At 39.5% G+C, this 16,024-nt stretch overlaps 1 protein-coding gene across 1 annotated transcript in view; it reads right to left on the bottom strand.

Moving 5' to 3' along the window:
* Positions 1 to 1,039: 1,039 nt before the first annotated feature.
* Positions 1,040 to 16,024, bottom strand: part of LOC105516897 (ankyrin repeat domain-containing protein 26-like) — a gene marked incomplete at its 3' end in the record, with an annotated part of 21,068 nt that continues 6,083 nt past the window's right edge. The window contains exons 2-6 of the mRNA XM_011949244.1: positions 11,200 to 11,353; positions 10,865 to 11,038; positions 9,924 to 10,030; positions 6,822 to 6,892; positions 1,040 to 1,070 (exon numbers count right to left, since the gene is read on the bottom strand). Coding sequence (XP_011804634.1) covers positions 1,040 to 1,070; positions 6,822 to 6,892; positions 9,924 to 10,030; positions 10,865 to 11,038; positions 11,200 to 11,353 — 537 coding nt within the window. The remainder of the gene's footprint in view (positions 1,071 to 6,821; positions 6,893 to 9,923; positions 10,031 to 10,864; positions 11,039 to 11,199; positions 11,354 to 16,024) is intronic.

Raw genomic sequence — 16,024 nt, 5'->3', positions numbered from 1 at the left:
TTTGTTTGTTTGTTTTGAGATGCAGTCCCACGCAGTCGCCCAGGCTGGAGTACAGTGGTACAATCTTGGCTCACTGTAACCTCTGCCTCCCAGGTTCAAGCGATTCTCCTGTCTCAGCCTCCTGAGTAGCTGGGACAACAGGCACGTGCCACCACGCCCGGCTAATTTTTTGTATTTTTAGTAGAGACGGGGTTTCACTATGTTAGCCAGGCCGGTCTCGATCTCCTGACCTCGTGATCTGCCCGCCTCAGCCTCCCAAAGTGCTGGGATTACAGGCGTGAGCCACCAGGCCTGGCCCTATGCAGTTATTTAAAAAAAAAAGAGAGAGAAACAAAATCATATCCTTTCTAGCAACTCAGATGGAGCTGGAGTACTAGCCTAAAGGGAAAACCAAACTGGGAAGTCAGTAGGTAGAGAAATAAATCTGAAATATCCTCTAACTACATGCTAAACACAATTAACACAATATGGTCTACAGGTAGATAGCCTTCACTTACAATAAAATAATTCCTTCCTAGGACTTGCGTGGCCTGCTTATGTAAAATGTATGGCCCTGTGGCCACAGCTAAGTGAGGTCTGGCCTAAAACATTTGATGATAAAATCAAAGTAGTTACCACTGCAATTATCAAACATATTAGGACAAATTGTTGGATTAACCAGGCTCCTAAGAAAAACTCTGTTAACACATAACTAAATGAAGGTCTCTGAACTGATCTGATTTGGACCTGTACCTTGATCCAGTCCTGCATAGGTCTCTATCAATCTATGTTGAGGGGCAAGAGAAGGGATTTGGGAGCCAAGCAGGCTGAGTCAAATCATGGGTTGGTTGCTTGCTAACTGTGATGTCATGGGCCAATTAATCAGCCTCTCTGAACCACACAGTTGGGCTATAATAGCACAGATACTTTGCAAAGCTGTTGGGATGACTATATGGAGAAGCACATAATATGGTGTCTAGACCAGAGTAGAGCACTCAACAGACAGTTTCTTTTCTCTGTATTCCTTTAAATATATTTTTAAAAATCTGCAAAATACTACCTGCTTAAGGAGTCTTCAGAGCTGTCATCCACTATTAAAGAGAAAAGTAAAACACATTTTAAATCAACAATAGAAAAATATATATAATTTAAAGCATAAGACCGATGCTTTGTTACAAAGTATCCCTCTGGGACCATATCTGGAGACTATAATAGAATTAATATCCTACATAAATATTCCATTAAACTCACATTATAGAAAAAAGTTAATCTTCCCTGAAGACCTGCCAGTCTTCTCTACTCACCTGACAATTTCCTACTCCTGGTGTCCAGTTTAAATGCCTGTGCACAACCTGGAAATCTATGAATCATCTGAGATTCGTCTCTGCCCCCTAACTCTTTACACTCAATAATCACTAAATCCTTTTAACTGTACCGCTTTTCTGCCTCTGCCTTACATTTCCACTACCCCTGGAAATATAAACACATTTACTTAATGTGTTCTTTACTTAATATAGTATTTACTTAATATGTTTATATTTCCTAGTTAAACATGGACTCTGAACTGATGGCTTTCACAAAGAAAAAAAAAAACCCATGCACTTTAAATGTTATTCCTTAAATAAAAAAAAAAAAAAAATCTAAGCAAAACTAATTAAAAAGTCATAATATGAAGAAAAAGACCAACATTTTAAAATGAATAAACTGGCCAGGTATAGCGCTTCATGCATATAATCCCGGCACTTTGGGAGGCCTAGGCAGGAGGATCACTTGAGGCCAGGAGTTTGAGACCAGCCTGGCCTAACATAGTGAGATCTCATCTCTAAAAGAATAAATAAAATAAAATAAATAAACTGAGCTTCCTAACTGTATGTATTTCACCATGGATGGTGAAAACCTCATAATGGATGAATACCAGTCCAAGGATTAGTTACAAGGAAATTATGGCTTTGACTGCTGCAAAAGCTTCCTTTGTTTCCCAATCTCTTTACGTGCTTACCTTCCATCTATCCTGTATATATGAAGGACCAGCAAACTAGAGGCCACAAGCCAAATCCAGCCAGCCATACGGTTTTGTAAATAAAGGTTTACTAAAGCACAGTCATGTTATTAACTTACATATTACCTATGACTGCTTTCATCTTACAATAGCAGGGTTGCATAGCTATGACAAAGACTACATGGCCTAGGCCGGGCGCAGTGGCTCACACCTGTAATCCCAGCACTTTGGGAGGCCGAGGCAGGCAGATCATGAGGCCAGGAGTTCAAGACCAGCCTGACTAACATGGAAAAAACCCGTTTCTACTAAAAATACAAAAATTAGCCAGGCATGGTGGCATGCACTTGTAATCCCAGCTACTCAGGAGGCCTAGGCAGGAGAATCGCTTGAACCCAGAAGGTGGAGGTTGCAGTGAGCCAAGATCACGCCATTGCACTCCAGCCTGGGCAACAAGAGCAAAACTCCAACTTAAAAAATAAAAAAGACTACATGACCTAAAATATCTTCTGTCTGGCCCTCTACAGAAAAGCTGCCAATCCCTGCTTTACACCATAGCCAGAATGCCCTAATACTCAGATCTAATCTTGTGATTCCCATGCTTAAAATTCTCCAATGAATCCCTGCAGCAAACATTGCTGACTCCCTATCCAATAGCCATTCTTTAATCTTTCCTGTTGGAAAAACACAAGCCTACTTGGATATTTAGCATCCCAATACCCTCCCCAGCTCCAAAAAAAGAAATGATTATTTTAAGCTAATTACAATAATTACATTTGCTTTCCCAGTGACTGGTTTAAAAATGAGCATGTGATGTAACCAGCTAATAAAATGTGATAGGAGGCCGGGAATGGTGGCTCATACCTGTAATCCTAGCACTTGGGGAGACTAAAGCGGGTAGATGGCTTGAGCTCAGGAGTTTGACACAAGTCTGGGCAACGTGATGAAACGTCTCCATAAAAAATCAGCCAGGTGTGATGGTGTATACCCATAGTCCCAGGTGTCCAGGAGGCTGAGGTGGGAGCCTGGTAGTCAAGGCTGCAGTGAGCTGTGACTGCGCCACTGTACTCCAGCCTGGGTGACAGAGTGAGACACTGTCTTGAAAAAAATAAAATAAAATAAAATAAAATAAAATAGGAAGTCCACTGCAAACTTCTGAGTTTTCTTCCTATTTAAAAGAAACGTGGGCTGGGCACGGTGGCTCCTGCCTGTAATCCCAGCACTTTGGGAGGCTGAGGCGGGTGGATCACGAGGTCAGGAGATCGCGACCGTCCTGGCTAACATGGTGAAACCCTGTCTCTACTAAAAATAAAAAAAATTAGCCAGGCGTGGTGGCGGGCGCCTGTAGTCCCAGCTACTCGGGAGGCTGAGGCATGAGAGAATGGCATGAACCCGGGAGGTGGAGCTTGCAGTGAGCCAGGATCACACCACTGCACTCCAGTCTGGGTAACAGAGCAAGACTCCGTCTTAAAAAAAAAAAAAAAAAAAGTAACATAAAGAAAAGCAGTCTTTCTAGCTGTTAGATCTATACTTTTGTGAGAACATGATGTTTGAAGCTGCTACTTAGCCAACCATGAAGGGAGATATGAACGAAAACACTGCCAAGGGCACAGACAAGTGGGATCCAATGACATCACTGAATCACCAAAACAACTATGGTTCTTATTATTTTAGCACTTCTAGTTAGGTCACCCATTATTTGCAGCCAAAAGCATTTTAACTGATAAATTTCATATGGCCTACAGGCTAAGATCTACGCTGAACTATTAAAAAAAATCTTTCATAAGTTTGCCTTAGCTAGGTATTCACCACATCCCCAACCACTTCCATATTACACTTTTTGCACTAGCAAAACTGAACACCCATAAACCCTTGTGAAGTTCACTCAAGTGTCTTAGCTTTAGATTTGCTGTTCCTTCTGCCAAGCATGGAATCTTGTCAGCTGTTCCTTCTGTTAAGGATCATTCTTCTGACTTTGTACCTGGCAAACTTCTACTCACTCCGCATGCTTACTTTATATCTTTAAAACACCCACTGTTTTAAAACTTTAATTCTTTACCATACAGTGTCTGGCACATAATAATACATAATAAATACAGAATAAATGATAATTAGAAGCTCCCAGAGGGCATCTGGCACCCAAAAAGCACTGAATAAAGTAGTAAACAATAAAAATTACAATGATCATAATAAGCACCTGATTCTATTTTTTAAATGTTTGTATTTTCTGGTTAGCTGATGTGGATTTGAAAAAAAAACAAAAAAGAAGCTGGGCATGGTGGCTTACACCTGTAATCCCAGCATTTTGGGAGGCCAAGATGGGTGGATCACCTGAGATCAGGAGTTCGAGACCAACCTGACCAACTTGGTGAAACCCCATCTCTACTAAAAATACAAAATTAGCCGGGTGTGGTGGTACATGCCTGTAATCCCAACTACCTGAGAGGCTGAGGCAGGAGAATCGCTTGAACCTGGGAGGTGGAGGCTGCAGTGAGCCAAGCCAAGATCACACCACTGCACTCCAGCCTGGGCAACAAGAGCAAAACTACGTCTCAAAAAAAAAAAAGAAAAAAAGAAATAAAATGTTTGCATTCTGTAACATTAGAAAAATGCTTAGTACCTAAAAGATACTTGACAGTGATTTGCTAAGTAAACAATTATAGAAATCAATTACAATGTTTTCACTGAAAAACCACAAATGAAATAGGAACAGCTCTATTCTATTATGAAAACTTTAAAGACCAAAACTGTATCTGTTCCATAGTCATGCTTCTTGCAACTTGCAAAACCTGACCTATAAAAGTTCTTTGATAAATATGTACTAAATTAAATGTGTCTTCATGCAGTTCAGATTATACAATGCATTCAATGTAGCATAGTAGCATAGTAGCATTTTTGTTATGGTGAAACATTTCTGACCAGGCACGGTGTCTCAAGCCTGTAATCCCAACACTTTGGGAGGCCAAGGCGGGCAGATCACCTGAGGTCAGGAGTTTGAGACCAGCCTGGCCAACATGGTGAAACCATGTCTCTAGTAAAAATACAAAAATTGGCCGGGCATGGTGGCGGATGCCTGTAATCTTGGCTACTCGGGAGGCTGAGGCTGAGGCAGGAGAACCCCTTGAACCTGGGAGGCGGAGGCTGCAGTGAGCCGAGATAGTACCATTGCACTCCAGCCTAGGCAACAAGAGTGAAACTCCATCTCGAAAAAAAAAAAAAAGAAAAGAAAAGAAACATTTCTGCACTTACTTTTTTTTTTCCTGTTTTTTTTTAGAGTCTCCCATTGGACATTTTTGTACTTTCATTATAATTCATTGAGCCCAGAGTTGAGATACTTGAATATTCATCATGATAATCTTTTGGCTAATGATAACAGAGTGTTTTGTTCTAACAAAATTACTGTTATCATCACAATTATCCAGCAGACAGAAGAACACACCTTTTTTTTTTTTTTTTTTTTTTTGAGATGGAGTCTCGTTCTGTCACCCAGGCTGGAGTGCAGTGACGCAATCTCAACTCACTGCAACCTCCGCCTCCTGGTTCAAGCCATTCTCCTGCCTCAGCCTCCTGAGTAGCTGGGATTACAGGTGTGCACCACCACACCCAGCTAATTTTTCTATTTTTAGTAGAGACAAGGTTTCACCATATTGGCCAGGCTGGTCTTGAACTCCTGACCTCATAATCCACCCGCCTAGGCCTCTGAAAGTGCTGGGATTATAGGCATGAGCCACCGCACCCGGCCAGAAGCATTCTATTTCAACTTAGGCTGAAGAAAATCAGTAATAATGAAATTTTGTTGGTTTAAGACTAAGTAATATGACTTGTGCTTCTCAACAAGGAATTGCTTTTCTGACTTCTGTATTCAGTATCTTTAAAAAATAATTTCCTATTGGTATTGGTGCACACTGGCTAAGTTCTGCAGTTCTTACTGCCATTTGTTTATGGTACCAGAAAGACACTGTTGAGTTCCCACTTTTAAAAATAGCTAATTTTTAGTGACACAAATCACTATGTAATGACACTTGAACAACACAGGTTTGAACTGCACAAGTCCACCTATATGTGGACTTCTTCACCTCTGCCACCCCAAGACAGCAGGACCAACCTCTCTTCTTCCTCCTACTTCTCAATCTACTCAAGATGTTGACAAGCAGGATGAAGACCTCTATGATAATCAACTTCCACTCAATGAGTAGTAAATACATTTTTTCTTCTTTAATGATTTTCTTAATCATAATTTCTTTCTTGTAGCTTACTTTACTATAATTCATTATATAATACGTATATGTAATACATGTTAATTGACTATATTATCATAAGGCTTGCAGTCAACAGTAGGCAATTAGTAGTTAAGTTTTGGGGGAGTCGAAAGTTAATGCAGATTTTCAGCTGCACAGGGATCACCAGTCCTAACATGCATGTTGCTCAAGGGTCAACTGTAATTAATATTCATTTAATAAACACAAACCATTTATTATAAAAATTAAATAGAATATCCATTTTTTTAATAACAAGTCTATTCATTATAATGTGACTATAAAGGAAATACACAACATACTAACTTAAAAACCTTTTTTCCTATTTATATAAAAATTTCATATAGGAATTTAGAAATGATAACTAAGTAAATGAATTTTTTTCAGATAGTACCGTTTGACATAATAAATAACTACAAGTAACTTCTTAAATAATTCTGAATTCTAGATTACCAAGAGAAATTAAGAAAAAATACACATGCACCTTATACACTGATTTTTTTAACTGCTTTTCTGTGATCAACACTTCCTTACTTCTACTTTTTTATCCATGGTATTTACCAAGAGTAATTCACTATAGGAAGTCTTACCTGAAGTACTATTTTGAGAAGAATTTTTAGGTATCCTTTCTTCTTTATATTCTGAAATTAGTTGGTGACTGCTATGTATAGAAAAATGTAATATATAAAATTATTTTAATACTGATACAAAAAAAATTTACCAAATATCTCAAAATCTTAGAGTATTTCAGCCAATATCAGAGCTAACAGCAGAACTTTAATTATCACATACACTTCAAATATGTAAGCTCTACAAACTGTCTTTTTTTTTTTTTTGAGACAGAGTCTTACTCTGTTGCTCAGGTGGGAATGCAGTGGTATGATCTGGGCTTACTGCAACCTCCGCCTCCCAGGTTCAAGTGATTCTCCTGCCTTAGCCTCCCGAGTAGCTGGGATTATAGGCGCCCGTCACTAAGCTCAGCTAATTTTCTGTATTTTTAGTAGAGACAGGGTTTCACCATGCTAGCCAGGCTAGTCTTGAACTCCTGACCTCGTGATTCGCCTGCCTCAGCCTTCTAAAGTGCTGGGATTACAGGCATGAGCCACTGCACCTGGCCCAAACTTCTTATTAAGCTTCAAATTAAAGAAGAAAAACAGTAAGGTGAAATAGTTATGAAGTAAGGGCAGTATAGCTCAGCAAATTAACTAGAGTTAGTTTGACATAATGGAAAGTGTTCTGAACCCAGAAGAAGTCCTAGCTCTGTAACCAACAGCTATTTGTTTTTGGACAAGAAGTTTCTCTTAGGCTCAACATCTTCTAAAAAATAAGGATTTTACTGCCTTATTTCACCAGGGTTATAAAGATTTAACAAGATAACACTTTTTAAATGCTCAGAGAAATAGTAAAGAAATAGAATAATTTGTTCCTGAATTTTCTTGCTAAAACTATTTTGGAATCCCAAACAAAACCCAATTAAACATTTCTCCAAAGTTTCTAATATTCAAATGTTGCCACTCTCAGAAAATATTACTAAGTCCTAATTTTGGTTATTAGTTATTCTATTCTTTGTGGTTTCCAATCTCAGTAAATTTCATAATTTGTAACTGAATTCACTTATAAATATAGCATCTCATTAAACTAGATAACAGAATTGTCCCTTATTACTGAACTAACTAATCACAGCAAGGGCAGAAAAGATAAATAAAAATAAATAAGAGAGATAATTTCATCCCAGGAACTTTAATAAAGTTATGTACACAGATAATTTGATATACTTTACCAATTTAGTATCTTGCCTGTCTGTGTAGAATTAACTATTTACATCTACTAACAGACGTAAGCATCTCGTGTGCTCATCTTTGTAAATTACCACCAAGGCTAAAAGGAAGGGACAAAAAGAGGCCTCTTGTCTCACTGGGGTATTAAAGTCCTTTGATGGCAAAAACCTATGCTGAGTTTACTTATCTAAAGTAGGCAAAGATTTAAATGAAGAATTCTCCATTTCTTCTCCAGTCTGATATAATATATTACAATTGAAAGTCAGCTAGGGGTCAGATAAGAGCTACCTGCAGGCTTAAAACAATATTACTAATAATGGTGGCCAGGTGCGGCAGCTCATGCCTATAATCCAGGCACTTCAGGAGGCCGAGATGGGTAGACCACTACAGCCCAGGAGTTCGAGGCCAGCCTGGGTAATATGGCAAAATCCCATCTCTACAAAAAATACGAAACTTAGCTGGGTGTGGTGGCACATGCCTATAGTCCCAGCTAGTCAGGAGGCTGAGGCAGGAGGATTGCTTGAGCCCGAGAGGCAGACGTTGCAGTGAGCCAAGATGGCACCACTGCACTCCAGCCTGGGTGACAGAGCCAGACCCTGTCTCAAATAATAATAACAATAATGGTAATAATAGGAGTCACAGTAGTTTCAGCTAATGATACCAATAAGCGTGGGCTAGGCACCGAATTAAATGCTATATAATCTTACTTAAATACAACCACCTTGAGATATATTTAGTATCCCCTTTTTCATATCAGAAAACATATTTGGTGATAAGTAAGTTCCCCAAGCTCACACACTTAACAAGTGGGAAAGCAAGGAATTAAATCCAGTCTTGTGTGAATTTAAAGCCTCTTTTCTCTTTATCACCCATCTATGGCTTGTCTTCAATAAAGGAAAAGTTTATCCAATTCAAACTGTCTTTCTTCCCTTTGCCCATACCAATTAAAAATAAAAACATCAAAATATACTAAAAATAGAAAAGGAAAAAAATAATGAAACTATAGTATCTGGTAATAGCAATCAATAGTCACCTAGGGATAACCTAAGTATTCTCCAAAGAACACAGCAACTTAAAGCAAAGAGGCACCCAAAAAAATGATTTCAAACTGCTATTGATGTTTCATACAGCATTTCTGAAGGAAAAGCGCATAAACAGAGGTTAGAACATCACCATAAAAGGGCTAAGAAGTTCAATATTGAGTTAAAAAGTAGCCGGGCGTAGTGGCTTACACCTGTAATCCCAACACTGGGAGGCCAAGGCGGGCGGATCACAAGGTCAGGAGTTCGAGACCAGCCTGACCAACATTGTGAAACCCCGTCTCAACTGAAAAAAAAAAAAAAATACGAAAATTAGCCAGGCGTGGTGGTGCATGCCTGTAATCCCAGCTACTCAGGAGGTTGAGACACGAGAATCACTTGAACCTGGGAGGCAGAGGTTGCAGTGAGCCGAGATTGCGCCACTGCATTCCAGCCTGGGTGACAGAGGGAGACTACATGTCAAAAAAAAAAAAAAAAGGTAAACTAAAAGTTAAAGTCCACATTTTATAAAACTTATAAAACTGGTAAGAAACCTCTTTAGCTAACAGATCACATGGCCAAAAACATGGGTTTACAAATAACAAACATCAGTCAATATTATGAGAAGAGGAATCCTACTGTATAGTCTTTTATATTGCCCAATCCAAGCAACTGCTTTTCTACGTGATTTGTGTTGCTATTTGTCACTATATCCCCATAATTATGTTAACCTTCTTATTAATATTTCTGACTTGAGTGAGAAACAGCAACAGAATCACTGTTGCCCCTCAAGAAAAACCAGCAGGTTTAAAAAATCTGTAACATGCAAAATGCAGATCTAAAAAACCTTTTAAACACACAGGTTTAAAAAAGAAAACAAAACCAGCTACTGTACCTTTCCAACTTATCCACTGCATTTACATTTGCTTTTTTCTTTATTAAAAATTCCACCATTTGCTGCTTTTTTCCATTTACTGCAAGTAGAAGTGGTGTGAGGTCATCCTGTGAGACAGCAAAAACAATTTAAAATGCATAAAATGACTATTTCTTGGCTGAACTGAAAACCCTATGTCAGATCCTATGAATTGAAACATATAAAACAGAAAACAAATAAAAATCACTTGCTTCCCTTGAAACACCCCTCCTCTGCCTCACCACATGAACTCCAGTCATCTCCAAAACTCACTTCAAATGTTTACCGGTTCTAAGAATATTTGCTTCTATCACACCATTTGGCATGGCATGTTGCATTTATTGTATTGTTTCCCATCAAAACTAAGAGCTTCTAGGCCGGGCGCGGTGGCTCAGGCCTGTAATCCCAGCACTTTGGGAGAGAGGGTGAGGTGGGTGGATCACCTGAGGTCAGGAGTTTGAGACCAGCCTGGCCAACATGGCAAAACCCCATCTCTACTAAAAATACAAAAATTAGCCAGGCATGGTGGTGGGTGCCTGTAATCCCAGCTACTCGGGAGGCTGAGGCAGGAGAACTGCTTGAACCCAGGAGGCCGAGGCAGAGGTTGCAATGAGCCGAGATCGTGCCTCTGCACTTCAGCCTGGGAGACAGAGCAAGACTCTGTCTCTAAAAAAAAGAAACAACAAAAAAAGATTTGCCTGTAACAAATTGTGTTTTCACAAGTATTTACAATAAATGCATAAAAAAGGTACACTGCCTAATAAGTATAAACATTTAAAGTAAAATCTTAGACAAGTTATTTTAAAACACTTTCATTCAGGGAATGCTTGCGCTTCCAAATATGGAAAACTAACCCTTACATATGTCGCTGTTGAAACAAATGCATTTCAAATATTGTAAAAATAAAGTTGGTTGATCTATACCTTGTTTTTTGCTTCAATATTTGCATCATACAAAAGCAGCCTTGTTGCTAACGGTATGTCCTCATTATAGACAGCATAGTGGAGAGCAGTGTTGCCATGGACATCGGCAAGATTTGGATCAGCACCATGCTCTAGTAGAATACTTGCACATTCCTCTTCCTGGCATTGTACAGCCTGCCAGTATTAGACCAAGAAACAGATCATAAATTCTAGGAATGCAAAATAAACACACCACAGGTTTCACCAATTAGTTATATTTAATGAGATAAATTCATTTTCATTCTATGTATTTAAGTCAGATCCATCTCATGCTGAAAGAGCTGGCTACTATATACCTTCATCAGAGCTGTCCTGTTTTCGTTGTCACAGACATTGAGCTGGCATTTTCTGTCCACCAGGAGAGTTACTACTTCTGGATGACCATTGGCACAGGCCAAATGTAGAGCTGTCCTATGAGAGTAATAGGACTTTTTTATAAACTGTAGTGCACTGTCTCAAAACATACAATGATTCATAAAACTATAAACATTAAATAGCATGTTGATACGGTTTGGCTGTGTCCCCAACCAAATCCTAAACTGCAGTTCCCATGATCCCTATGTGTGATGAGGGGGACTCAGTGGGAGGTAACTGAATCATGGGGGGGTGGTTCCTCCATGCTGCTGCTCTTGTGATAGTGAGGTCTCACAATATCTTGATGGTTTCATAAGAGGCTTTTCCCCTTTTTGCTTGGCACTTCTCCTTGCTGACACCATGTTAAGGACATGTTTGCTTCTCCTTCCACCATGATCGTAAGTTTCCTGAGGCCTCCCAACCAGGCTGAACTGTGAGTTAATTAAACCTCTTTCCTTCATAAATTACCCATATAATAAAGGGTATGGCTTTATTAGCAGCATGAGAACAGAATAATACACATGTTAATCCTCTGCCTTCAAAACAAGTATTTAATTTTCTTCTGAAAAAAGTACAATATTGATTAGCTCTTACTACTCACCACGTTAATGAAAGAGCAACCTATTTGAATAGAAAAGGCTTAACCTTTGGATTCAGTTCAACTTGGGGTTGAATCCTACTTTAAGCTCTGTCATTTACTCATTACGGCTTAGTAAGTGCCTCAGTTTCCTCATCAATAAAATGGGGATCAAAATAGTAGCTATCTCATAGGACACCACTGGGAAGCTTAAATGAGAATCTATGCAAAATGTTTAGAACAGTTCCTAGCACAAATAAGAGCTCAATAATTCTTAGATATAATTACCATTACTACTGTTTAACAAAAATGTTTAATTAAATGAAATGACACAATTATACCTAGTTGACAGTATGTTTTAAAGACCAGAGATAAGGCCAGGCATGGTGGTTCATGCCTGAATCCCAGAACTTTGGGAGGCTAAGGTAGGACGACTGCTTGAGTCCAAGAGTTTGGGCAGCCTGGGCAACATAGTGAGACTCCATCTCTACAAAAAATTTTAAAAAGTAGCCAGGCATGATGGTCCACACCTGTGGTCCCAGCTACTCAGGAGGCTAAGGCCAAAGAATCACTTGAGCCCAGGAGGTTGAGGCTGCCATGAGCTGTGATCATGCCACTATACACTAGCTCGGGCAACAGAGAGAGACCTTGCCTACAAAAAAAATAAATAAATAAAATTAGAGATAACACTGTATTTCAGTGATTCTAAGATGCTCATTTTCTCACATTTCAACATCTCTGACATTGGAATGCCACTTGTAATTCATGATTTATTACAACTATAATTGGAAGCATTTTCAAAATTGAAAAACAAACTTTCAAAACAAAGTAATTCTTACTGTGTTTTCAGGAAACTTCAACACAAAGGAAACTCAGGATTCAAATGAATAGGTTGGCTCATTTTATTCAATATTTAGATTTATAGAATATATGCAGGTATTTCCAATGACTAATATTAGTGTTTAAGACATAAATTTTCAAAAGGACAGTTAAATTATAAATCTTATAATTTTCTACCTTCAGAAACACTTTTGTTTAAAAAGAGGGGCTGGGCGCAGTGGCTCACACCTGTAATCCCAACACTTTGGGAGGCCGAGGCAGGCAGATCACTTGAGGTCAGGAGTTCAAGATCAGCCTGACCAACATGGTAAAACCCCATCTCTGCTAAAAATACAAAAATTAGCCGGACATGGTGGCACACGCCTGTAATCCCAGCTATTCGGGGGGCTGAGGCAGAAGAATCACTTGAACCCCGGTGGTGAAGCTGCAGTGAGCCAAGATCACACCACTTTACTCCAGCCTGGGTGTCAAGCATGATTTCTTCTCAAAAAAATAAATAAGAGGAGGGAGGAAAACCTTCAACTGAGATTACCCTAACAGTCTAATTTTAAATCTCTCAACTTGCTCAGGCTGGGCAGGTATGTAAACATAAAGGTTTTAAGGATGGAAAGGTCCTGAGAGATAGTAGACTATGTTGCTGGGTGCGGTGGCTCATGCCTGTAATCCCAACACTTTGGGAGGCCAAGGCAGGCAGATCACTTGAGGTCAGGAGTTCAAGACCAGCCTGGCCAACATGGCAGAACCCCATCTCTACTAAAAATATAAAAATTAGCCAGGCATGGTGGCATGTGCCTGTAATCCCAGCTACTGGGGAGGCTGAGGTAGGAGAACTGCTTGAAATCCAGGAGGTGGAGGTTGCACTGAGCCGAGATCACACCATTGCACTTCAGCCTGGGCAAAGAAGCGAGACTCCATCTCAACAACAACAACAAAAAAATAGGCCAGGCGCAGTGGCCCACACCTGTAATCTCAGCACTTTGGGAGGCCAAGGCGGGCAGATCATGAGGTCAGGAGATTGAGACCATCCTGGCTAACACGGTGAAACCCTGTCTCTACTAAAAATACAAAAATTACAAAAAAAAAAAAAAAAAATTTAGCCATCCCAGCTACTCGGGAGACTGAGGCAGAAGACCTGCTTGAACCCGGGAAGCAGAGGTTGCAGTGAGCTGAGATCTGACCATTGCACTCCAGCCTCGGCGACAGAGGGAGACTCTGTCTCAAAAAAAAAAAAAAAGAGAGATAGTAGACTATGTCTGCTACATAACAGGTCTTCAGGTTATGTTTGATGAATAAATGGATTGAAAGAATGGAAAAATCGTTAGGGAGTTCAATATTTTTAAATAAAATTCTTATAAAGTAGAGCAATTCTTTTATTCTTTTGTAATAATATTTATTTATTTATTTATTTTTTGAGACGGAGTCTCGCTCTGTCTCCTAGGGTGGATTGCAGAGTGCAATCTCGGCTCACCGTACCCTCCGCCTCCCAGGTTCACGCTATTCTACTGCCTGCCTCAGTCTCTCAAGTAGCTGAGACTACAGGTGTGTACCACCGCACCTGGCTAATATTTGTACTTTTAGTACAGAAGGTTTCACCATGTTGGCCAGGCTGGTCTTGAACTCCTGGACTCAGGAGATCCGCCCTCCTCAGCCTCCCAAAGTGCTGGGATTACAGGCGTTGAATCCAGCCTAATTATCATTTATATTTGGTATTTTTATTGTCGTGAGGACACAACTAAAATAAAATGATTGTACCTGTTTGCATATATAATAAATCTATAATAAAAACACATATATGGTAAAATGTATACATAAAATCTATAAATACAGATAGAAAGATACCCTTTTTTTAATGTTTACTTTTTATCTTCTTACTTTTTGGTGGCAAGAAAAAAGATCAGATTTACCTTACATTTCTAATAGAGACAGGGTCTTGCTATGTTGCCCAGGCTAGTTTCGAACTCCTGGGTCAAGCATTCTTCCTGCTTGGGCCTCCCAAAGTGCTGGGATTACAGTCATGAGCCACTACGCCCAGCCAAGATCCCCTTTACTTCTGAAAAGGATAAAAGTTGTCAGACAACAGCAATCCACTAAAAAAAAAAAAAAAAAAAGAGGGGGAAATTATTTTTATGTGTGCAAGATTCATCTTCCTGCTCTTTTCCCAAGGATTACTTCATCAACAATAAATTCTCAGTAGAACTTTTATACATACTCATTGCAGAAATCATAAAGAAAAAGTTTGACTTATTATACAAATGCCCAGAAATAACAAATTTTGCCACGTTTTGTACATATTTTCAGCTAACACAAGACCACAGTCTTTATATAGATATCAAACTGATATTATACAATCAAACTGATTTTTTTTTCTCACTTGAGATACCAAAGTGTATCCTCACATGCCAATACACTTCTGTATCTATTGCCACTTTCTTTTCATTTTTTTTTTTTTTTAGACGGAGTTTTGCTCTTGTTGCCCAGGCTGGAGTGCAGTGGCATGATCCTGGCTCACTGCAACCTCTGCCTCCCAGGTTCAAGCGATTCTCCTGCCTCAGTCTTCTGAGTAGCTGGGATTATAGGCTCCCGCCACCATGCCTGGCTAATTTTTGTATTTTTAGCAGAAATGGGGTTTCACCATGTTGGCCAAGCTGGTCTCGAACTTCTGATCTCAGGATATCCGCCTGCCTTGGTCTCCCAAAGTGCTGGGTTTACAGGCGTGAGCCACCACGCCTGGCCTCTACTGCCACTTTCAATGGCCACATATTATCATGCACTGACATTTATTCATAAAATCCATTCTATGTATTGCTTAAGCAATGCCAAGAAAAACAAATTACATGTATATCTATTTCCTAAAGGCATTTTATTTCTTTTTCTTTTTGAAAGATAGGGTCTTGCTCTGTTGTCACTGACATACCTCACTGCAGCCTAGAACTCCTGGGCTCAAGTGATGCCCCTGCCTCAGCCTTCCAAGTAACTGAGACTATTAGAGATGGGAGGGGGGTGAGGGAGGGCCTCGCTATAACGCCCAGGCTGGCCTTTAACTCCTGGCCTCAAGCAATCCTCCCGCCTCAGCCTCCCAAAGTGCTGTGATTAAAGGCGCGAGTCACCGATCCTGACGAGAAGATTTTATAGAAATAATTTTTAACCCAAAAGTTGCTATATTATAGAAACTGCTTATCTCATTATGCACCTTTCCATAAAGTATATGACATTATGTCTTAAATGTGTACATTAAAAATAAAACGCTGTACGTGCTTTTGTTCGTTAACTCACTTTAAAATTGTCACTTAAGTTCTAAGGGGATTTCGGAGGGATTGGAAACCAGCTAGAGTTCTTTTTTTTTTTTTTTT

This window comes from Colobus angolensis, unplaced genomic scaffold (genome assembly GCF_000951035.1).
Source record: "Colobus angolensis palliatus isolate OR3802 unplaced genomic scaffold, Cang.pa_1.0 Scaffold293, whole genome shotgun sequence".
In the NCBI taxonomy this organism is placed as follows: Eukaryota; Metazoa; Chordata; class Mammalia; order Primates; family Cercopithecidae; genus Colobus; species Colobus angolensis.
This window is presented reverse-complemented; position numbering and strand designations above follow the sequence as displayed.